The 23,247-nt window shown below is 54.2% G+C and overlaps 2 protein-coding genes across 4 annotated transcripts in view; one reads left to right on the top strand and one right to left on the bottom strand.

The window, feature by feature from the left end:
* The window catches only part of LOC128267368 (LIM and SH3 domain protein Lasp), a 35,987-nt gene extending 25,302 nt beyond the window's left edge, over positions 1-10,685 (bottom strand). For all 3 annotated transcript variants that reach the window (XM_053004188.1, XM_053004187.1, XM_053004186.1), the window contains exon 1: positions 10,033-10,685. In XM_053004188.1, coding sequence (XP_052860148.1) covers positions 10,033-10,101 — 69 coding nt within the window. In that variant the 5' untranslated portion in view covers positions 10,102-10,685. The remainder of the gene's footprint in view (positions 1-10,032) is intronic.
* A 3,329-nt stretch (positions 10,686-14,014) lies between these two features.
* LOC128267056 (protein disabled) lies at positions 14,015-22,720 on the top strand. The gene is made up of 7 exons (XM_053003847.1): positions 14,015-14,057; positions 14,152-14,267; positions 15,267-15,365; positions 15,436-16,059; positions 16,124-16,507; positions 16,579-19,567; positions 19,629-22,720. Exons 1-7 carry the CDS (start codon positions 14,015-14,017, stop codon positions 22,718-22,720), a joined length of 7,347 nt encoding a protein of 2,448 aa, XP_052859807.1.
* The last annotated feature ends 527 nt before the right edge of the window (positions 22,721-23,247 follow it).

Here is a 23,247-nt window from a genome sequence, read left to right on the forward strand (position 1 = left end):
GACCACGCGTTGGCGGACACGGCCGGAATGGCCCCTGGCGGTACAGGTAGTTGGTGCCGGAGAAGTTTTGCGATTGCGAGGCCATCGGATACGCTGGAGCGGGGGCCGGGGTCGCCGGAGCCGGTGTGGAGGGGCCCGGTTTCGGGTAACGGGGCGCAAACGGTGGCGGAACGTAGGTGCTATCGTACGGCCGGCAGGAAGCGCATGGACACGGGGCCGGCGGTGGTGGTGGTGGCTGCTCGGGTGGCGGGGCCGGCTTCCGGGGACAATCGCAGCGCTTGATGCAATCGCCATGGTGGCGCACGTAACCCGGCTTGCAGACGCACGTCTCCACCGGGATTCCGGTCGGCGTCGGGACGCACTCCTTGTCGCAGGTCGGCTCACACACCGGCGGACACCAGAGCAGCACCTCGTTGGACGAACATTCTACGGAGAGACAGAAGGGGAGGGTTTAGAGAAGTAGTGGCCAGAGTTCCCAGGCGGGGCGGGCGACAACTACTTACTTGCGCAGCTGTTACGGGCGTCGACGAGAACTGCCAAAAGCGCTGCAAGCACCACTCCTCGGGTCACGGGATGCATCGTGAGCGGTAACGGTGGGACCTCTGGCTGCCCCGTACCGGGACGCATTCCATTTTATACTGCACCTCACCGCCCGACGGCCGTCGCCTTTCTTTTGGCGGTAGGTCCCCAAACAGCTGGATGGTGCTTTTTGCACCCTTCGGGCCTTCCGATGAAGTGCGGCCTTTTTTTGGGGGGGCCAAAACATTCTTTCAGTGGCTGCTGGCCAGCGTAATGATAACAGGGCGGACACACCCGCTCGCTGTTCGTGCCACCGGAGGGCAACAATCGTCAATAAAACGGCGCGCCGTCGTTCGGGTGTCCCAAAAAAGCCCACATCAACACACCCGGGTGCCGCCGCCGCCGCTACACGCGTGCGTGATCCGGACCCGGGGACGGGACACCAAGCCAAACAACCAGCTCGTGAACCCAATTTCCGTCCCGCCAAAGCTCCGACACGGTGTGGTCAATTCGAGTGCCGTGGTGGCCCGGTAACTGACAACAGGCGCACTCGTTTACAGTTTCGTGCACGCTCCGAGAAATGCGGCAAAACATCGGAAAGCTACAAAGAGGTGCGCCACACACGGGGCTCGAAGCAGAAGCTAGCGTACGTTGCGACCGGAAGGGTGTCTTGCGTCAGTCGGTCTCGGAAAAGGTGTTCAAACGAAAAGCGCAGAGAGTAGTTCCATTTCTTATCGACGATCCGACCGACACGTTGCACCATCAATCGGGGAACCAGGGGATGCACCAGGAGCGTCTCCAGCAACACCGATCGGAAACCTTTCGCCCAGCACGCACCGCGCGACTGATAGCGTGTGGCTCTACTCCTCAGGTTCGATAAATTAGGTCACTTAGGCCTGATGGAGTTGAGAGTCGGGACGGAAGCACGTGGAAAGAGTGTTTTGACCAACCGACCGGCACCGCCGACGAGTGTTTGACATAAAACTGGGAATCGATCAAACGGCCACCAGGGCGCCCTTCGCGGTTCGAGTTCCGGCCTAATCCGGACATTTATTTGGAGAACATTGGAATATTTATCTTTTAATAGGTTTTCGACTGTTAAAATAAGCTTTAGAATTTTATAATCTTGAGTCAAACGGTGCACGGTTTGTCTGATCAATATTGATTACTGGTAATAACATATGGGTTGAAAAGTTCCGACACTCACACATAAATGGCGCAGATATTCATCGCTTTTTCAAATAGTACTGACCTTCCAAAGAAAGCTGTTAAAATTACATAATATTCCACTTGAAATTTTTGTTATTTTCAGAACCATGGATTCAAAGCAATTTCGTGTTTTAACGTTACACTGTTTCTAGATAGAGAAATTTACCGTTCAAGCGATGGCAATGGCTAGGAAAGTGTTATTAGGATTCTGCTCCATCAGAACCAACAATAAAACGGTTGGTTTGCCGACTTTAAACGTGGTCGTAGAGACCCTGATGATGCAGAACGCAGCGGACGTCCAAATGAGGCGGCATCAGCAGGAAAACATAAAACAAATCCACAAAATCATTTCGAATGATCGACAGGAGAAATTGCGTCAATTAGCTGTCATTGTAAAGATATCAAAAGAACGTGTTGGCTTTACATTACATGAGAATTGACGATCGTGTTTGGTCATGTTTCAACATTACAAACCGGAATCTTTTCGTCGATATGTGATAATGGATGAAACAACTTCACTCCGGAATCAAAACGATCGTCATCCGAGGGTAGTTCAACTGGTGAACCTCTTCCAAAGCGCCCGGAAGCACAACAAACGACCGCCAAGGTTATGGCCTCGGTATTTTGGGATGTGAGTAGTGTACCTAATTCATCGACTATCTTGAGAAGAAGGGAAATATCATCAACAGAGATAATTGCTTGGAATTGTTCCCACATCCCTGAAACTGAGGCCCATTTTAAGGCAAACGATAAAATGTTCTCCAAAAGTGTTTCGCGTTTTCTTTCTTCGACTCGGGACTTTTCAGCCCATGCATTATAAGTACTTCGAAGCTCTGCTCGCACTGCCATGCATTCCAATCGATTGCATCCGGGAGGTGCTTCTGGTAATTAGTAGTAGCCGGCCCCTCCTTACGAGAGTTCGAGGGCTTCAACAAACACACGTGTGATCACATGCGCGTGATAAGCCCCTACGCGATTAGCGCTTTAGTCAACGAATGACTCCATTTTTCAAGCGAATTAAACGCCTTTAAAATGACCGACCGAGCGCAACCCTGAGGCCGGTTGAATGTCTAATTGGCTAATTACCCGGGAGGGCTACCCGCGTCACTCCGCAGCAACCTCGGTGACGACCACCTCGGCCGACAACGCACCACAGGAGGGGGTTTCGCCTCCGATGCTCCAGAAATGGACACCGCAGAGAAAGCTTGACACCGTGAAGTTCAAGTCTCTCTCGCTCTCTGCCTTCGAGAGCTACTTCCTTGTTCGGCCCCTTTTTGGCAAGCCATCTCCCCGACGAGGGACATGAACACATCCGCTTACGCAACTCAAGAAGTGTCCCCATCATGCACTCACATTAATCGGCCCGAGTTTTGCGCTACCAAAGATGGCCAAATGAGGCCCACACAGCAGGGTTGATCTTTGATCCTCTTCACGTGCCTTATGAGCCCTATGCGCCGGTCGACAGAGAGAGAGAGCGAGAGAGCCAACGCCGGAGATCTTGGCGCGATCTGTGACCGCAGTCGTTGCAGCTGATTGCGACCGATTGCAGGAATGCGACTTTCACCGGCCCATCAGGCAGTGTGTGTGTGTGCCCTGAAGGGGGTACCGCGCGGGTCTCTCTGCGACCAGACAGACACCGGAAGGCAGGGATAAATCGTCGCGCGCCAGTAATTTGTATGCACTATCGAAGCAATTGGCGCGCACCGCCAAGCGGACGGTTGATGGATGGTCGTAGTCTGAGAGATAGAAAAAGGCCACCTAGCCACCGCGCCACACGCGCCACCTCACCGCGCCACACGCGCCTTTGGAATTTGCACCGTCCAAACGGAGCCGAAGCCGAAGCCTGGCGCCTTCCTCAACGGGTTGACTGATTGACGCGGCGGCCACAGTCTCCCGCGTCCTCACTCGACTCGACTCCACGCGGAAACCCTCGACAAGACAAGTTTTAGCCAAGCGCCACACAGCGCGTCAGAAGGGAAAGTGATTGAGCGCGGAGCAGGGCGGGTAGTAGCAGGGTTGCCACATTGCGCCAATCCAGGAGCCGCGATTAATCCGATGGTGCGCCGGTTTGGAAAGCGGGACCAAAAACCGAACCACGTTTCCACCGTTTTCGGGCTTCCGCTCGGCCAGGGGTCAGGTTGCATCCGGTTCCGCGCACAGCTGCGATATTCGTTTATCGCCCGCCGTGCGGCGTGCGTGCGTGACAACAACAATGGCCGCCAAATGGACGCGGACGGGGCAGTGAAAGTGTGTGCTGTTGACGGAAGTCAGTTTTCGGGGCCGGAAGAAGCGGCCGATTTGGACGGGACTTTATTGCCGGTTGATCAGATGATCAGGTTTTGCATGCGCGCGAATGAAGAGGGGATAATTTGGGGAGCATTTGACCAAGGTTCTCTATCTCTGTGGCCTCTTGAATATGGATGTTGAAATGAGAATTAAATGTGTATTTAATTGTGTGAACCCAAGACACAGCACTTCCGGAAGCGAGCGGATTGTTGTCAGAATGGACAGTGATAGGCCAAACGGTACCTCCTGAGAATGAAGTTGCGGTGGAAACCTCCAATTAGTGGACAGTGCGCGACGGCTGACAAAGTTCGGCCAGCGACAAGCGATGTTGCTTCTAAAAACGGTCTCATTTCTCACCCGAAAATAGCACAACCGATCGGTGGCATCGATGCGTGAAAACGGGAAACCAAACATGGCGCAATCGCAAGCGGAAATACGGTACAACGGAGACAATCACTCTTTACGGCCACACACAGAATATGGTCAAGTCAACCACACACAAGGGGAACACAAAATGATGCTCGTGTCACGGTAGAACGATTTGATCGATCGACATTCCAAAACCCCAAAACCTGATACCACCACCACGGCCCAAAGAGTCACAATAGAGGTCCGGCCACGGGATTCAGTTTGTCCATTCGCCGCACCGCCACAAACAACAAAGCACAATCAAATGCGGACGCGAATCGCAACACTCATTCGGGACATTCCGAGACGTGAAGTGACGTTGTTAGCCGCGCTGTTCCCGGGGAATGATTGGTTTTCAATTGAAACGCTTTTTTTGCGTTCCAAAGTTCAAGTTCAAACGGGGCCCGGAGACGGTTGGCCAGGCCGCGCCGGTTCCGGAAGACTAGCCAAGGAGAACCGCTAATGTTTCCAATGCTCGATCGCGTGTGCTCGGTGGCCAAACACAATCGTTTCTCGTCCGGCTTCTTCATTAGCAGCACTCTGCTGAGCGGAGCGGTGTGCTTGGCTTGTTTGGTATTTTGCGGGCAAGGCCTCTCGATTCTGACAGCAGACGGACTGGACTTTATACACTTTATGAGCCTAATCCATCAACTACTTCGGCTTCTTCCCCAAAAATCCAAAGACCAAATAGACTTCGATACAGAATAGATTCGAACATGAAGGCTCCGCTCCGGTCCAGTTCGGCTTCCTTACGTAACGTGGAAAAATGGAACACATCGAGAGCCTGTTTTGCGGGTGAAGTTGACCAGCGCGCACGCCTCGCCTCACACACGGAACCGGCGCGATCGGCTCTCATAACCCGTTGGGCAGCTTTCGGTTTCGATGACGCCGAAGACGACGGCGGCGATCAGTCGCGGGGCGGTGGCAGTCCGTTTTTTTTGCCATCCCCGAGAGCCGTGCAAAAGTTGTCCGTCTTCTCCGATGTATTGGTGGCCATGTTCCACGACACGTTGGCCACGTTGAGCGGAGATACCGAAACAATTCGGTCCTTTCCGAGGGATTAAAAAATGTTTTAAGATTCTTTTGGAACAGGAAAATGATCGTATTTAGTTAGTCTAAGCGAACTGAGCCATCTTTTTGCCACGATGCGCTACAACACCGGAACTTGTTTCACCGAATCGGGACGCTCCGATGAAAGTGAAAATACGGAGTGGTTTTCTCGGTGCCTTATACGGAGCAGCGCGCGCGCCTAGTCAAATTGGTGGCCGCCAGCCAGGTGAACGTAAGTTGATTTTCGCCTCCAGAGTTATGTATCGTCGTTTTGGGTTGTCCTCTTTTTTTTGTCCTGCCATATGCGCCGCTGATTGCGTCGCTGGAATTTAAAATATTCATCAATAAAAATTCCAGCCAACCGTTCATTATCGCCATCATCGTTCGTCGTCGTCGTCGTCGTTGACGGTGACATCGCGATGTCGTGGCCGGCGCGTCACGCGTGTCGGATCCGAAACAGCAACAACAACAACAACAACAACGGAGTACAGGTTTGCGTACGCGTCGCGCACCACGCAACAAAGCCATTTTCATGCGTGTGCGTTCGATCGCGTGTGTGCGCCAGAAGGTTAATGGCGGGGCACATCGAATTCGTGGCGCAAGATGCGGGAAAGATGATGGCCATTTAGAAGCATTGAAGCACCGGACACGCCAGAGCCTGGAGACTCGAGTGTGACACACTTCGGTGTTAAGGGTGTTAACTGAAAAGATTGATTAAACCATGCGCTGCGCATTAATGGTCCAACCAGAACGGTGCTGATATTTTCTAGATAATGAAGTTATTTTCTCATTAAAAAAGCAATTGAATTTATAGCCACCAGTAACGTGGATTAGTCAGAGAGGCCACAGTCGTGGTGTTGTCCAGCAAATCAATCACCATAAAAATAACGCCATTAAAACACGTGAGGCCGTTTCGAATGCTGGACATGATCCTCTCGATGGGAGTGCAATAAAAATCAGTAGATGATTTGTCTTTCGCCGGTGCGCCGGTAAATGATTTGGCACCGATCGATGCAGTTCGAGTCTGTGTGGTGCGGTGCCGCCACATATGACCCTTTTTCGAGCCCATCCAATTTGTGCTGCGGCCAGCTGCGAAAACATAGGGTACCCCCCCTGTCGAAGGTACACCCCGAGGGTTGCATTGTTTCTCGGTTAGCCGGTCAACCATATTCTTTCCCATTTGGGTGCAATTGTTGCACGCTGCACCTTTGCCATTCGTTGCAAAGGTGTAGAGCTGAAAAGGGTCTGCCACCATCATCACGTCGATCGGATCGACCAACACACACCGGGGCACATCGGTTGTGCGTTTGTCGGTCGGTCGGTCGGTGAGCTTCCTGCCGCAGCCACAGCTGTGTGTTGCTCTCAACGGTGGAGTCGAGTCAGATCACTAATTTATGTACATTTCAAGGTAAATTTACAATGCGACGATCGTCGCGCAGTGACACACAAACCCGGTACGTAAATCATTGCGCACACGATTCCATTGCGCGGCCACGCAACGGCCGTGCCCCAATTAGGGATTTATTTCCCCAAACGTCGCCGACTCATTCGCCGACTGCGATGAGTTCATCCCGAATATTTACACTCTCTCGCGGCAGCACTCTGTCTGGTGCGGCTGGGTCTGGTCCCTGGAAGGGTGATCTAACGCCCGGTGCTAGAACGGCGGATGACGTGATCTAGAAAACGCTTCGCCTGACGTGGAACGTTCGCGGCCGTCAGTCGCCCACCGATCGCAGGCTGACGTCATCGTGTCGATGATCCGCAGAAATCTGCAATTATCTGAACGACGAAGCGATCGAAGCCGATGCTCTCTAGGTGAGCCACAAGCAGGGCACGGCGCCATTTTGCAAACCACCCACAGACTTGTTGAAGGTCGTTCAGACGGAACGCAGCAGTCGGGAGAAGAAAAAAGAAGATTTTAGCTACATCCCAGACTCCCAATGACGCCGCAGGATTGGGAGGATCGGAGAAGAATGGCACGGAACTAGGGTGACGGTACACAGCGTTCCGAAAAAAGGCTTCCGGAAGCGAACCAGTTAGGCGCGGTTCAGTACCGGATGCAGCAAGATTTTTATTCTTCGATTGCCCAACCCAGCGCGCGGCCTCAAATCACAGGTTAGCCCAACCCAGAACGCAGCACACCACACGCTTCCCGGGATCGACGCTTTATGACGCGCCAGACCTCAAAACGAACCCCAGCTGTGTAGCAGCATCGCCGCCTCGCAGCGAGGAGGACAATTGATGAAAATTGCTCATCACCGGAGAGCGCGCGGTTGATTGCATTTTATTGGTTCGTCAAGACCGCTCTCGGTTCCGCTCGAGCCGGCCCCTTATGAGGAACTGTCCCATTCGCAACAGTTCGGTTCGCTCTGTTCGGTGTTTATGCAAATTTGGTTTTATTGTTGCCAAAACTATGCCAGCCTAAGATCACGGTAAGAAACGTTCATTCGACGACGGAAAAATGATTCATCGTTCGTGGATTTGCTCACTCGACAGACGATCATTGTTTGGACTGCGTGAGGTACGCTTTTGGGCAAACAACCTCACTAATGAGTGTTATCGGAGTCCAGCAAAACAGTATGACACGTTTGTTTCCTAAGGATTACGATAAAGAAACTAGAGGACGCTGAATGCGGACAAAGATATTTTAAGAGGGTCGAAGGAATTAAACGCGCAAGTCGGGCTTCGTGCGTGCGTGGCTTAAGATAGGGCAAACGCGGGCACGCCATTTACATCATCCGCTTTTGCGACGACATTTGCAGAAAACATTTCGTTTCAACTTGTTTTCGATGGATTCGATAAACAAGAAAAATGGCCAAGCATCAAGCAGCGCTAAACAGGTTTCAACATGCCATTCATTACCATTGCTTCAACTTTACTAATTTACAGATAAGTATTAGTAACGGAGCAACGCGGCAACCGACCGGCGATCTGGCCGCGGCAAAATGTAAATGAAATAATGTTCTCACGCAGCGGCGGATGGGAATTTCAATTTCCTCTGTTACTGCGCGAGACAATGGCTAAACGAGGTACCGGTAATAGATTATTAGCCGTTTCGCAAACCAGATGAAACGATTTAGTTAGAGCTCTATGCATAGCGCATCGAGCATGTGGCCTTGCTACCCATTTCCCGCCCGCCGGAGCCGGAGCCTGCAGAAGGCACAATAGGGAAACATATGTTTTCATAATGGTTTAATTGTGCAAAAAAGTAAGGCAATCACTCTGGCAAGCAACATCACCTCCAATAAGCCACCCATCTGTGTGGCCCTTGCTGTGAATGGACGCAAAAAACTGCGATACACGCATAAACGTATGCTCTCCTGCTACGGAAGGTGAGTTAAGGAATGGAAATAACGACGAGCCGCATTCGAATTCACCCCATCGGCAGGCCGTTCGGTGAAGTAATCGTCAAAGATGAGGCGAGTGTGGGACATATTGCGCCACATATTGCGCTCTCCTGACACCCCTCCTGCTGCTGATCAGCTGTTATCTTATCAGAACGGGCCGCCGTATCACCGTGTCCACACAGCAAAACGGTGACGGCCGGGCGTGATGATGATTGCAAAAATGGGGAAAATATAACAAAACAAATATTTCTTCAATCCATTTCCATCACATGACAGCTGCTGCTGCTGGCGCGATAAACGAGTGTCTCCCTAAAAGGGTATGCCCCACAAGATATACCCCTAAAAAGACCGGCCTTTGCTACGTGGCGGACAGCGTGTAGGGTTCATCAATCAGAACACGCCATTGGCCGGGGCGTTTCGAAAGAACCGCCTAGAGTAGGTGATCGCGGAAGTAGCTTGTACGAGGACGACGATTGTCGGTTCGGACGTGGTGCATTTGTTTATCCGTGCCGCACCGGCTGACGTCATACTGCGTCACCCGAAGTAGTAAATGTCAGCAGCGCCATGGCCTCATCAATTATCGTTCTATCACAGGCATGAACTTGGCCTGTCCGCGTGGAGCTCGTTGTCGACGGTCGCATTGAAATCGATCTCCTGAACCTGTATCCGATGGACTCACACGGCGACGGAACGGTACAAGGACACGTACGCACGCCGCAAATCCCCAAAAATGTGCCGCAAACAATGGGTGTCCGCAGAGCGATTCCGGAGTGTATGCTTTCTCTCCTTCACCCGAACGGCATTCCAGAACCGCTTTAAATCCCTCGAGTCAGCGAGCGAGATGAGAACAAAACGGGAACCTCAGGACGTGATCGTGAGAGCTGAAACGCACACAACCGAAGCGGGAACACGGGAACGACTCATGCACACACCCACCCGCGGTCTCTACAGTGCTGCGCACACGTTTCGGACGGCACTCGGCAGCGGTCAACAGATCTCTCCTCCAGTTCGAGCGGACGAATGTTTTCGCTAGGGTTAGTAGCGGCATCCAGAGAAGCGATGATCTTCGATCGTCGTCCAGCCACTCGCACACAAACACACGCACATCACTCTCACGGCGGTCGGAGCCGATACCAACACAGGCACGCGAGTCCGCGCCAAGATGACAAACAATGGTGTACAGCTCCTGATCCGCGGGGCGATGGTTTCTTACCTTGTCCAAACATTTCAGTTCCTCGATCGGGTAGACCACCTTCTGGCAGCGGGCGCAGGATTTATTCATTTTGACAGCTGAACGAATAACCTGCTGCTGAGATGCTGTGGCTACTTTTGCTTTCTTTCTGCACGACCTCACGGAAGAGAAAGAAGCAGCGCTGTGTCGTTTCGCTCCTAATCCGGGTGGCTCTTTCTTTCACACACTACGCGAATGCGAAACTGCCTGCTTTGTGATGGGCTGTCGAAAATAAAAACTATCACGCTTCGGCCGAACACCGAAGTAGCCCGTTTTTCTGGAACAACGATATTCTCTTCGGGCACTTCTTCTCTCGAATTGTGACCGATCGTCGAGACTTTCACCGTGCTTCTTCCGCCAACGGGGCCGGATATTCGCTTCGCACCGTGGACACACTCTCCGCGGGGAAAACCACTATCTTTGCTCCTCCTCCGAGGGGCCACGAACAGAAACACTAGAGCGGGTTCGATTGGAATCACGGACACGCGGAGCTTCGAATTCTTGATGCCGGAAATTTAACGAATAAATGCGCAAAAAGAAGAAAACCTGAACCCGTTCGCGAAACGGAATATCCGGAACACGCACGTAGCGCGTTACGCGTGCCGGAAGTCGGAACCGTTGTAAACCAAATACTCGAAAACTATTGATGAAAACGCGGAAACTGAAAACGGCGAGCAGAAAAGTCGACCGCTTCGCGCAAAAGTTCATAAAAATTTGACACGAAATTTACCATAACGAAACCACGAACCGGACCAACCTACGAACCAATCCCGAATACAGCCGAACGTTTCCCGAACCAAAGTGAGCGATGAGTGGCTCGTGAGCGACCCTGTTTACATCGCGTTTCAAGCCGGCTTCAACAACGCTTAAGTCGACGAATTTGAGGCTTTAACCCAATTTATACAACATTAAATGTGGTTTACTATAGAAAAAAGCGAAGAAATACACTCCCGAATCATTAAAAACAATAATAATACCAGTGCGTGCTTTGTAATTGTTATTTCTGAGCTTTACACGAAACAATACAAACGAACAACAGTACGTTATAAACAGTACAGGGTGTTCCAAAACGAGGTGGGCAATTCAACGATTTTACCACAAATCCAGAAAATGAAAATTTGACCGTTATTCTTTTCGAACATCTGAATGAAAATGTTGCTACCACTATTCTTTCGAATATTTTTCCAACACTTTCAATACGCTCAATCATTCCGCAAAATATTTTCATTCCCAAAAGATGTCCTGCCGAATAAAAGTCCTCTCTTTTTCGCAGGAACCGGGCCGTCAGTCCGTTGGGGTGGAAGAATTTTCCACCATCCCACCCACCTGTTCTGGCCTACATTTGTCAATGGGAGAGTTGCATCGTATCCTGCGGTCCGGCACCAATACAGGCGCGCCGGCCAGGACGAAAGTCGGTTCGTCCTCTTACGCACACAGCGACCACTCGCGTCGTCGCTACCTACGCGCATCGCACACAAACGAGCGATGTCTTGTGAGCAATAGTCTTGTGAGAAAATTTCAAACGAAAAATGGCAGCGAACAGAACGATGGCACATCGTGTGACCGGGCGTGTTGAGGCGTAAAAATACGGCTACCGATGCCAATTCAGTCGTGCAAATAGCGTCATTAGCTAGTGCTTTGCAAGTATAACGGGCACACGGTGAAAAATTCCCCATTTTCGGCCTGCACGCGTGTGAACAAGCGATGGAAAATCTACCCCATCGTGGTACCCTCCCATGAATGGGGTCTTTTCCCCAGTTCGGCAAAAAGTTCTGTACGGGAAACAAAACCAGGCCCGGGGAGCCAAGTGTCCAGTGCTTCGGTAGTCAGCGGTGGTTATTTAGTGGAGAATTTAAGTGTACTATCGTAAATTAAGGGTGTGTAATCGCTGCGCTCGTACTAGACGACCGCTCTTCGACCGTATCCTGTGCGCCCCAGCCCCTTCGTTTCGCAGGGGTCGGAAAAATCGATACACCGACGAGAACCGGCACCAATTCACGTTACACCATCATCGTCATCATCGAACGTCGTCACCGTGTCAGTCGCCGCTTTGCTGATGCGTGCAATTAGTGCGGCGTGAAGCGATGTTTTTCTGGTGTTTTATAGTGCAATCTTAGTTCTTTACCTTCACTGATAATTCACTGTGCGGGTCGTGTGACAAAATAGTTCCATTCTGTCTGGCTGCCCCACACACCGCCACGCTCGGTAATGATTACGGTCGACCGCATTGGCGCAGCGCGCGACACCCTGCGATAAGCAAGATCTCCGCATTTGCATAACCGATTGACGGAATGGTAATCTTCGCTCTAATGTCCACCGAAAGTTGAACCGTTCCGTGTATCTCATGCGCACGGCGCACGTGTGTGGATCTGTGATCGTGTCTTTTTCTGGAGCTGTTCCGCTAGTGTCGCGTACCGTTAAATCGATTTCCTGACGCAAGACGGGAGCGCCCCATGTGACCGAGACCATGCCGTCTGGCGCGGTGTTAGTAGACGGAGTGGGTGCGTTTGGGCCGCTCTGCCGCGCCCACTGATTTGAACACTGCATCTTCCGCGTGCTTCCCCATGCTACTAGCGCGTGTGACCGGCGCGAGAAGCTGCAACGGTTAGCGTGACCGGTGGCGAGGCGGAAGCTCTAGTGAAACATAGTGAAATATAGAGAAATATTTTTCTTTGCGACCATGGTATACTAAAAAGCAGTCAGAATTGATCCCAACAGCTTAGTCTACCAAAAATATAGGAAAATGCAGACGATTCGCAAGAAGACCAGTCCGTTGAAATGTAAGTACAATTTCGAGCACCTTATCACACTGACAACATTTTTGTGTTTTTATCGGAACCACCCGCAAAAAAAACTACGTGTACTGTCCATTTATTCGGGCGTTCATTGTGAATGTTCCTTTTTGTGTGCACAGTGGGGAATTTGTATGTGATAAGCGGACATGTTTGGTGGACATAATAGGAGAATCTAAGGTCTTTTTTCAACGTTTCATATGTAATACACGTGTTCAAGTATGATAAATAACAATGTAATATTATTGATCCTCCTTATTATTCCTTATTATTATTGATTGATAATAGATAATTTATCTATTTTATGAAAATGTATCTGAAACCCTGAGTTGTTAAAGTCGGTTTATGACCACCCTTCATAGTTTTTTCCCATAGTGGTCGGAGACCGGGAACGCGTTTTGGTTGCGTTTTCTGGCGGAACTGTAGCGTTTTTGTGCGTCTGTAGCGTTTCGCGTAGCGTTTTCGTGCGGAGCTAGAACGGAAAGGTGGTCGGTGATGAGTCAATCGATATCGAAAGAGGTGCAATCAGTGACAGAAACACACGTAAAAAAGCATGCACCGGCCAATAGCGTCCGGGGAACGGGCCGCATTCCTTGACCCACTACCGGCTAGCCGAGGAGAACTGGCGGGCGGCCGCCAAACACATCGAGTCCACTCCTGATACACCGGGTTTGCCATTCACATCACGGGACCACCGTAAACCCCAAGGATTATCATCAACCCGCACGATAAAAACGTCGCGAAACGCGAAGTGATAAAAGCGAGGCTCATCGTTTACATATTTCACCCTCTCCGCCAGAGAGAGAAAGCGATAGGGTGCAAAGTGTGTTTGTTATTGCTTCCCCAACAACACCAGTCGCACCGGCGGCGGCAGCGATATAATTTGTTTGTGCGTGTGTGAGCATTATTTACGCTTCCGTCGGTCCGCTCTGTCCTTGGCGATCGGGTTGCCTAGAGCCGGGAGCAAAGAACGAACGGGTCAGCGCACACTGCGTTGTGTGTCTATCGTCGGTTTGAAGAAGCAATATTCGATTGTTAGTGGCCGCCTTTGCTGTGTGTCCCTGAAGATGGTCGTTCCCTTTAGGCTTTGCTGTCGTTCCCTGACCGTCTTGTTGCGATAGAGGCTACCATTATTCGCACCGACGGTACTCGGTTCGGCGTTTGGTACGAAAATGAAAAACACTTCCCGGCCCACCGATAGAGGCCTGCTACGACGTAAGACACCGATCGCCGGCGCTAAAGTTTCAAGTTTTTAACCACTCAACGGTTCGCTGATCTGGTGTCCCTTCTTCTTCTTCCTCCCTTGCAGATCGAAACGAACCGGGACGGTTCTTCGGCGATGGCGTGAGCTTCAAGGCCAAGCTGATCGGTATCCTGGAGGTCGGCGAGGCCCGTGGAGACCGGATGTGCCAGGAAGCGCTGCAGGTACGTAGGTGACGTCAGCACGAGCCCACCCGTTCGACGTCCGCTGAGTGTCCCAGGCCACTTCACTTGGGACCACAGGCAGAGGGCTGGTGGCGCATGTGATACCCCAGATCGGCGCTATTTTTAGCCCCAATCATATTCAACCAGCGCAAACACACGGACTCGGATCTACACGCTCTGATCGACACACAGAACCAGCGTAGCCTTCTTGGACGCGACGATCTGTGGCGCCATATTTGCGAGACGTGGTCGGATGATGGCCAATCGCCGCGATAGAAGCAGCGACGGCACCGTGACCATGAATTGGACTCAATTCATGCGTCGTGAAATTATACTACCGAGCGGCGTTGACGATGCACACACTAATGGCACACCTCCAGGCTGCACATGAGGGAGGCGGTCACACAAATCGTCTATTTTATCTGCGGCCAGCTGACTACGCGCTCTCTTTCTCTCGAACGCGACATACCCGACACAAAATGTCGGAATTTGATGGCGTTTTATTGTCACGCTGGCTTGATTGAAACAGTGAATCGAATCGCAGCAACCACCGGCGGTAGTAATCTGAACCGCTTTGCGTGAAGCCATTGTCTGATGCTGGGTGCTATTGATTTGCGGTCAACGGGGAGTTTTTTTAACCATCGGAAACCATACCTTCCCGCGTCGGTGGCGGTGGGAAGTGTATTGTTGGGCGGCCGCATCCGGTCGAGAAGCGGTAAGAAGCATCTGTGCGCTTCCTATGTGATTGGAACTGAAGTCCATCACTCCGCCACTGGCTGGTGGACCTCCGATGGTGCAAAGCAGCTCAAGCGGAACGGCGCCGTATAATGAAATATGTACTGCCCCTGCTATGGTTGCGCCCATCAGCTGTCCAATCGATGTCTGTGAACAATCAATAGAATTCGCAGAACCGCGATGAGCATACGTCGCGAAGCATTTCATTCAGTTGCCTGCCTTATAACGGAACGAACTGTTGACTTTTAACTTAATTTCCCACAGGACCTCAAGATGGCCATACGAGCCGCCGGTGAGCACAAGCAGCGCATCACGATACACGTCACGATTGATGGGTTACGGTTGCGAGACGAAAAAACCGGGGTACGTGACAAACGCTCAACGCAATCGGCCACAATCTGTTTTAATGTCCGCTTCGTTATCTCGCCCATAGGACTCGCTGTACCATCATCCCGTGCACAAGATATCGTTCATCGCCCAGGACATGACGGATTCGCGTGCATTTGGCTATATTTTTGGTTCCCCCGACAGTGGGCACCGCTTTTTCGGCATCAAAACCGACAAAGCGGCCAGCCAGGTGGTGCTGGCGATGCGCGATCTCTTTCAGGTGGTGTTCGAGCTGAAGAAGAAGGAGATCGAGCTCGCCCGCCAGCACATCCAGAGCAAGATCACGGCCCACGAACACCAGGCAGTGTCGGCTTCGCTCATGGCCAAAACTAGTGCCACGCTGGACAGTGCTGGCGGTGCCGGTTGCGGTGGAGGCGGAAGTTATGGGAAAAACCATCCCAGCGATCCGCTTGGAGCGTTGGGAGGGGCATCCTCGATGCTGGCCGGTTCGAGCTCGAAAAGCGGTGCAACGGGAAGTGGAGCGACGGGCACGCTGGGCAAGAGTGAAAAATCGCCCGAATCTGTAGCGGATCTGGTCGATTTGGAGCAGGAGCTGAGCTGCATCCAGCGTGGCATCACGCAAATGGAACGCATAACACCGAGCGAAGGGCCCGGCAAAAGTGTCCTCGACGACGATCCGTTCGGTGATTCGTTCGCCAACATTCCACCGGTGAGTGCGACGGAACTGTGCGACTTGCGACAGTCAAGATTGATTCCCTTTCATCCCATTCCAGGCGTACAATCTGTTGCCACCGCCCGAGTCGAGCAAGAGGCACCAGAAGCAAACGAATCGCTCGACCGAAAATCTTCCCAAAGCCACGGAAACTAGCCCCGTGGTGGTATCCTCAACACCTCCGCCCGTAGCGGCCCCACCGGTTCCGACCGCTCCGAACATCGGCAGCACCACCGCAGGCGGAACCACTTCCAGTGCATTAGCTTCCCATCAGACGGGTGGCGGGGTCAGCGCTGGTAGCCAACCGGCACCGACCCCACTCAACACGAGCCAATCTTCGGCGCAGAACGAGGACTGGCTGAATTCACCGCCCAACACGTCCCGCTTCGATCCCGATCCCGTACGCTATTCCGACGAACCGAAAATGGCGGAGGAAGCGGGAAAGGTTAGTCGATTTTCTTATAGGTCCCCGATTCGGACCACTACTAACCTTCGGTCTTCGGTTTTCGTTCGCAGGCTCAGCCAACGGCCAGCGCAGCACAACCCTCGTCCTACACGGATGTGTTCACGGACCTGGATCCGCTCGGAACGGGCAAGATAAAGCCGTACATCGACAAGAAATACTTCTTTCAAGAGCTCAAAAATCCACCCAAAAAGGTGCTCAAAGATCTGTCCGGGAAGGACAGCACGTTCAATGCGAACTTTGCCTCCGAGGAGCAACAGTCCCAAGGGTCGCAGCTGCTGGCCGCCTCGACGCTGAACGCCAGCAACATCTCTACCCTCGCCAGTGGCAGCGGGGATTTGTTTAAGGCAAACTTCGACGAAGCGCAGGCAAAGCTGTCGTCCGAATCGCACGGATCAATGGATCACGGTCCGAGCTCGGCGGGGCCGATGATGGAAACGTCGTTGGTCACGACGAGCGCCGCTGGTTCGAAAAATGTCGATCTCTTCCAGGAGGATGATGATTTTTCAAAGCTACAGCTCGACCCCTTCGAGGTGCACTTTTCTCGCAATGCGTCACCGCGCCCCGGCCCGGGAAGCAACAGCTGTTCCACCGCACGGCCAGGTCCACCGGCGTCGGATGCAGACGATACGAACAGTGGTGGTGCCACCCGGTCAGTGGAAGAACTGGGTGAGCCCGGCAAAGCGGGTCCGGTCTACAATGGTCCGTTGCAGGTGAACCTTCCGCCGGAATCGTGGGCCAGTTACATCAGCCAGAAGCGCCTCGAACGGCAAACGTCCGAGGCGAACGCTGCCCAGGCTGCCGTCTGCGGTGGACCGATGGCTCGCAACCGTCCCGCGGCCAGCAGTGTGTTCAAGCAGAACACGGTCGATGTGATCTCCAGCCTCAGCTCGAGCTCGAAGAAGATGAAACCGAATCTGTTCGGGCAAAAGTTCTCGAAACGTGACTCCAACAGCATCAACATGCGGCGCCTGCAGGAAAGCGATTCGCTGAGCGAAACGGAAACTGCCCCGGAACCGCCACCGCGACCCGATTCCGCGTCCCACATTGAACCGCCGCCGTTGCCGCCGAAGAAGCAGTTTGCCGACATTGTCATCCGGCCCTCGCCCCGCGCATCATTCGGGAGCGATCGAGGATCCGGTGGCGGCACCGGTCAGCGCTACGACTATGTGGGCTCGAAGTACGAATCCACCAGCCGATCGTCACCGCAATCCGCCGGCGGACCGGGGTCCGATGCGCCACCGCTGCCGCTTCCGTCGCGAAAAGTCGGTCGCAGCGCAGGAGAAACCATCGGGCCGGGCCGGCCGCAGAAGAAGTCGAACGATGAAGAAGACTACCTGACACCGGTAGCCGGCAAACCGGATATTCCGACGTTACTGCCGCCACCGCAACGCAAAGATGGTGCGAAAACGTCACGCTCCACCACGCGCAAACAGTCCGAGACCGACCCGCGCAACCTCGACGAACCGACGCCACCACCGACGTCAAAATCACCGCTCGGCGGAAGCTTCACCAGGGATCTGCCGGCGCCCTCGTCCTTTCTGCCCGACATTACGCTAAGTCAATTACTTACACTCGGCATCGACGAACTGGCGGGCAAACTGAACGTTCCCGTTTCGAAGCTAAGCACCATGACACTGGTCGAGCTGACCACGTACCTGTCGGAGTTTATCGAAAACAGCAAACAGCCGGCGCCCGTCAAACCGAGCCAAGACACGGCTTCCGGCCGCGACGGAAGCGTCAGCGAGTCACCCGTCTTCAAGGTGAACTTTGACGATGCGAACGAGTTCGTGGCCAAGTTTGACGATAACTTCGGCGAGGACGATCGGGGTCGCGATCGGGGCGCCGTCGGCCCACCGTCGTTCGTAGCCAACTTTGATGATCTCAATCTCCAGCAGCATCCGGCGGCAGGTGGCAGGGTTTCTGGAGGGTTTGGCACAACACCGGCCGCGTGTTCGTCCTCGGTCGTCGATAAGTATGCCGTGTTTCGTGAGATTATCGAACAGGACATCGGGGCAGGGGATGAAGCCACCGCAGACGAGTCGGTCGATCGGGAGCAGGAGCCACACGCAAGGTTGGATCTGCAGCATGAGGTTGCGTCCGAAATGAGTCGCCTTTCGCCGGCCTTCGGTGCCGGCGAGGGATCATCTCCGTCTCCTTCCGGTGGTCAGCTGACCAGTCCCCTAGCCCAGCTGCCGATGACAAAGATCGACACCAAGATCACGGAGGCGATCTCGCACGCCAAGGATCGTTACGCAGCTCTGCGCGACATCATTCTGGTGGAGGATCTGTTCGAGAAACCGGCCCCAATAGCGCGCATGGAATCGTCCTCGTTCGAGGATCGTGAGCTCGAGCTGGACGATGGTAAATTTGAGGCTAACTTTGACGATATGATCGGCGGGAGCGTTGGTACCGGTGGCTCGCCGGAAATTAACATCTCCGACGCGGAACCGACCGATGCGGGCACCCCGGACCAGGCAACGACGGTGAGCGGGGTCAGTTTGCTGCGCACCACAAACGCTACACCGCGCGAGGATCTCGAGATCGATGAGCTTATGCAGCAGGCAGTTTCGAACCTATCGTTGCACGGCACCGATCAGCAGCTGTCACCCGCTCCGACGGCGGGTGGGCGCACCCAACCGCAGGGCCTAACGGTGAAGGGTAGCCCGTTGCTGGTGTCCCACAGCTCCACCTCACCGTATCGGCCACCGACTTCGACGTCAACGACGCTGCTGAACGATATGATCGCCCCGAAAAGCAAGTCCCCTACGTACGCGGCCGATACGCTGAATCTGGTCGGCAAGGGTGGCGTAATCGACACGAGTACCTCACCGATCCCGCTGGGACAGAAGCAGCAGCAGCAGCAGCTCGGTATGGCCAGGAGCCCGATTCTCAAACCATCGTCCCATGAGGTCGCGAAGGGTATGAAGAAAAAACCCACGCCAGCACCGCGGGGCCAGTCATCGAGCGAAAAGCGATCGTCCGGGTCGATGAGCGACGGTGACGATGAAACGTCCCCGGAAGGTGGTGACAACAACGAAGGTGGGTACAAGCTCCGTGACCGTCCTTTCCAGCTCGTTCGCTCATTCGATTCCATTTGCAGGTGGGAAAATGTCACGAAACACACCGACCAATGCGACCGAATCGTGGGCTGTGTTCGACCATCCGGAGCCTCCGATGGGCCAGCACTCTTCCAAACACCGCCACACCGACCATCGCCACGAGCCGCGCAACGAACTGGCAAGACGTACGTGTTGCGCCCATTTCTGTCCCGCCGCAACCCGGCTTCATATCGTGTCTCCCTTTGTAGGTGATAAAAATGGTCCCGAATCACCGTGCTCTTCCGATGCGAAGGACGAATGGACGAAGGCGGCCGACTTGCGCGAGTACGGGCGCCGTTGGCCAACCAAGGGCCAAACGTCGTCCTCGTCGCGCGACGTTAGCCCCTGGGACGAGGAAGGACCGGACTATCGGAAGCGGCCCATGCACGGCGGATCGTCGACGGCGGACATGCGCCATCATCATGCCACGTCCGGTGAACGGTATCACCACCCGCGGATGCCACCGCGTCGCATCAACTCGAACGATGAGGAGTACGAGGACGAACCGATGAAGGATCAACGGTCCGGTGGCGGTGTCCGGCGAAGGGGTATGAAGGGTGGCGCTGGGTCGCGTAGTCGTGATAACTTCGAAGACGAACACTGGTACCATGACGGTGGGCATCATCCGACTTGGTCATCGCCGACGGACGATGACGATTCGCGGCAGCCGACCGGCGGTGGCGGTGAGCGTGGTTCACGATCGTTCGATCGGAACGTCTACGAGCGCAGCACGTACGGACCACCGTACGAGAAGCGGGAACCGAAGAGCCTTCCACCGTACGACCGACGGGAGTACAAGAACTACGACAAACGGAAGTACTACCGCGAGCGGGAACCTTCGCGGGGCAGTGGAAGCGGCGGGCGATCGAGCTACGATTACGATCCGTACGGTGGGGACGGGTACGGTCGGCGATCGGACTACGACGATGGGTACGAGCGGCCCGGCTGTCGGGATTCACGTGAAGCCCGGGAATACTTTTACGAGCGCGATCGGAAGAGCTTCGACCGGGAGAGCAACGAATCGTACGACAGCCGCGAGCGACGCAGCTTCGGCAGTGGCGATCTGTACGGCAGCTTGGACAGTCGGGCCGAGTACCGAGAGCGGGAGCGCGATCGGGATCGCTATCTGTCGCTGGAAAAGAGCCGCTCGTTGCGCCGTGGAATGCGTAACGCCGGAAGTGCTCGATTGGACCAGGAGCTCGATCAAGACTCGGAGGGTGATCTGATGGGTGGCGGTACGATGGGACGATCGTCGGCAGGCGGCGGCGGTGGCGGGCTGCGTGGTCCCGATGGTGGTGTAAACAGTTTACACCGATCTAGTCAGAACATCGGGGGGCGCCCGGGCAAGCACCAGCAGCACCACCAGCCGATGCTGCTGGACGATGACGTTTGGGGCGTGGCCAAGGGTGCAGCTCCTTGGAAGCGACCGTCGAGTGCCACGGAACAGGAGCGTCGCTACGAAGGGGTACGCCAACGGAGCGTTGGTGGCCCAGGACACGGGGGTACCGGTTCGTCGAATCTGGCCGGCTCGGATGGGGAGAAGGATCGGCGATTCCGCAAAAAGAGCCGATCGAGAGCGGGCGAGCGGAAAGAGCAGGAACTGCGCTCGTCGAACTACGCCACCATGCGGTACCCGTTGCGGTCGAAGGAGGATTACTTCGATTTCGATGCCGTGGAGGGTGGCCGACGTGGCAGCGTTGGCGCTGGTGTCGGCGCGGCGCTCGACGATGACGACGATGACGAGGACGACGAAGGTGGTGGTGGTGGCGGTAAGGGCGGCGGGATGCTCATGCTGGACGATCCGCTCGATGACAGTCCCGCTTACTACGGCCGCCGACAGCCAGCGGGCGGTGGGGCGGGTGCCGGCGTTCCCTATTACGGTAAACCCTCCACAACGCCACGCCAGGAAGGGCGCCTCGTTAGCGACGCATTGATTGCGCAGGAAGCGAAAAAGATGTCACGCTACGAGTACGAAGAGGAGGCACTCCGGCGGATGAAGAAAAGCAACAGCCGCGATCTGTACTTTGAGGGCTCAGAAAGCAAGTATGGGCCCGGTGGTGGTTATGGAACTGTGACGCCTCCGAAGAGCGCTTCCGGCAAGCACCATCATGGTGGACGGATGGAGTTCGAGTTTGACGAGTTCGGCGACCCGCTACCCGCCTCGGGTGGTGGGAAGTTTAGCTCCAACTACGACCCTCCCGTTGGCGACGGGTTTGAAAGTGATTTCAACTCCCCTCCGACAATGCAGGGAACTGCAGCGGGTGCACCGAGTATCGGGTCGGGACTGCTGATGCACGGTGGACAAAAACCGTATCGCTTCTCGAACGACTTCTCAGGTGACAAGGAGCGCGCTCACTACGGCGGTCACGAGCCTGCTAGTCAAGGTTATCATCATCATCATCGGCAGCAGGCGCAGCAGCAAGGATCACACTCGTCACATCACTACAAAAGCCACAGTGCCAGTGGTTATCCTGATCCGGCCACGGAATATTCTCACTCTCATCACTCACAATCGTCAACGACATCGCCTCCACCGGCACCTCCATCGGCCCCGCCGAGTGGATCGAAGCTGCGATTTAACGAAAACGTCACCGTCTCGAAGTTCGATGCCGAGGCGACTACAATGTTTGAGGACGACTTTGCTGGACGCTCCGATACGGAGCAGGACTTGGTCGAGCAGCAGCAGCAGCAGCAGCACGGTTGGCCATCGGCAACCAGTCCCGGGCCACTGGTCGCTTCCCCAGCGGCGGTAGCAACGCAGCAGACGGCACCGGCAAGCAGCAACAATGGTAGCAACAAAAAGATATTAAAAACTTCTAGTCATCCGTCGGCGCACCATCAGCACTCGCAGCAGCAGCAGCACCAGCAGCAGGATAATATTCGCAAGTCGGACAGTATTAACATTTTTGCCAAAAAAGCCGACGATCCGTTCGAGGACGATGATTTCTTTTCCTCCCAGGGTGGCGGTGGTGGTCGTGATCCTTTCGGCGGCGCCGGTCCACCGGGGGGCGGATCGAATGATCCGTCGGCGGCGGCGGCGGCTGTGCCCGGTGGCTGGGACAAGAACTTTGCCAACTTTGACGACAACATCTGATTACTCGGTAGCCTGATGATGGACGGGAACTTCCTCAGTCGCCAGTTGGGGCGAAGTTTAAGCGCTCGGCAACAGTACCAGTACTGCTGCCAGGGCGAACATCAGCGCTACTCACTGGCCAAAGACATCCGGAAGCTGTACATGCGCATCAAGCACTGCAACCGGTACCAGGTGTTTGTGTGAAGCCCTCAACACCCCTTCGGGTGTCCCCGGGAGGGCGACGTTTGTTAGTAACCGGAACGGGAGCAATACGGCCCACAGATAGGTAAATAGGTAAACGAATCGTGTCTGCGGTGAGTGCGGCCATTATCATCGCGTACGGAACACTAATTTGTGATTACTCCGGACCCGGACAGTTTGAGCTTTAATTGCACACCACAACCACCCATCGATCATCCTCATCACCACGCGCGCGGGAAGAAGCCCGGCCCCGGACAGCCTGGTACGGGTGACCGTAGGGTTCTGTGATTTTGTGAGACGTAGGTCGTGGTCCGTTTTTATTTAGCATATAAGTTGAGATCCGTTAG

The sequence above is a fragment of the Anopheles cruzii genome, chromosome 2, assembly GCF_943734635.1.
Source record: "Anopheles cruzii chromosome 2, idAnoCruzAS_RS32_06, whole genome shotgun sequence".
NCBI classification, from domain to species: Eukaryota; Metazoa; Arthropoda; class Insecta; order Diptera; family Culicidae; genus Anopheles; species Anopheles cruzii.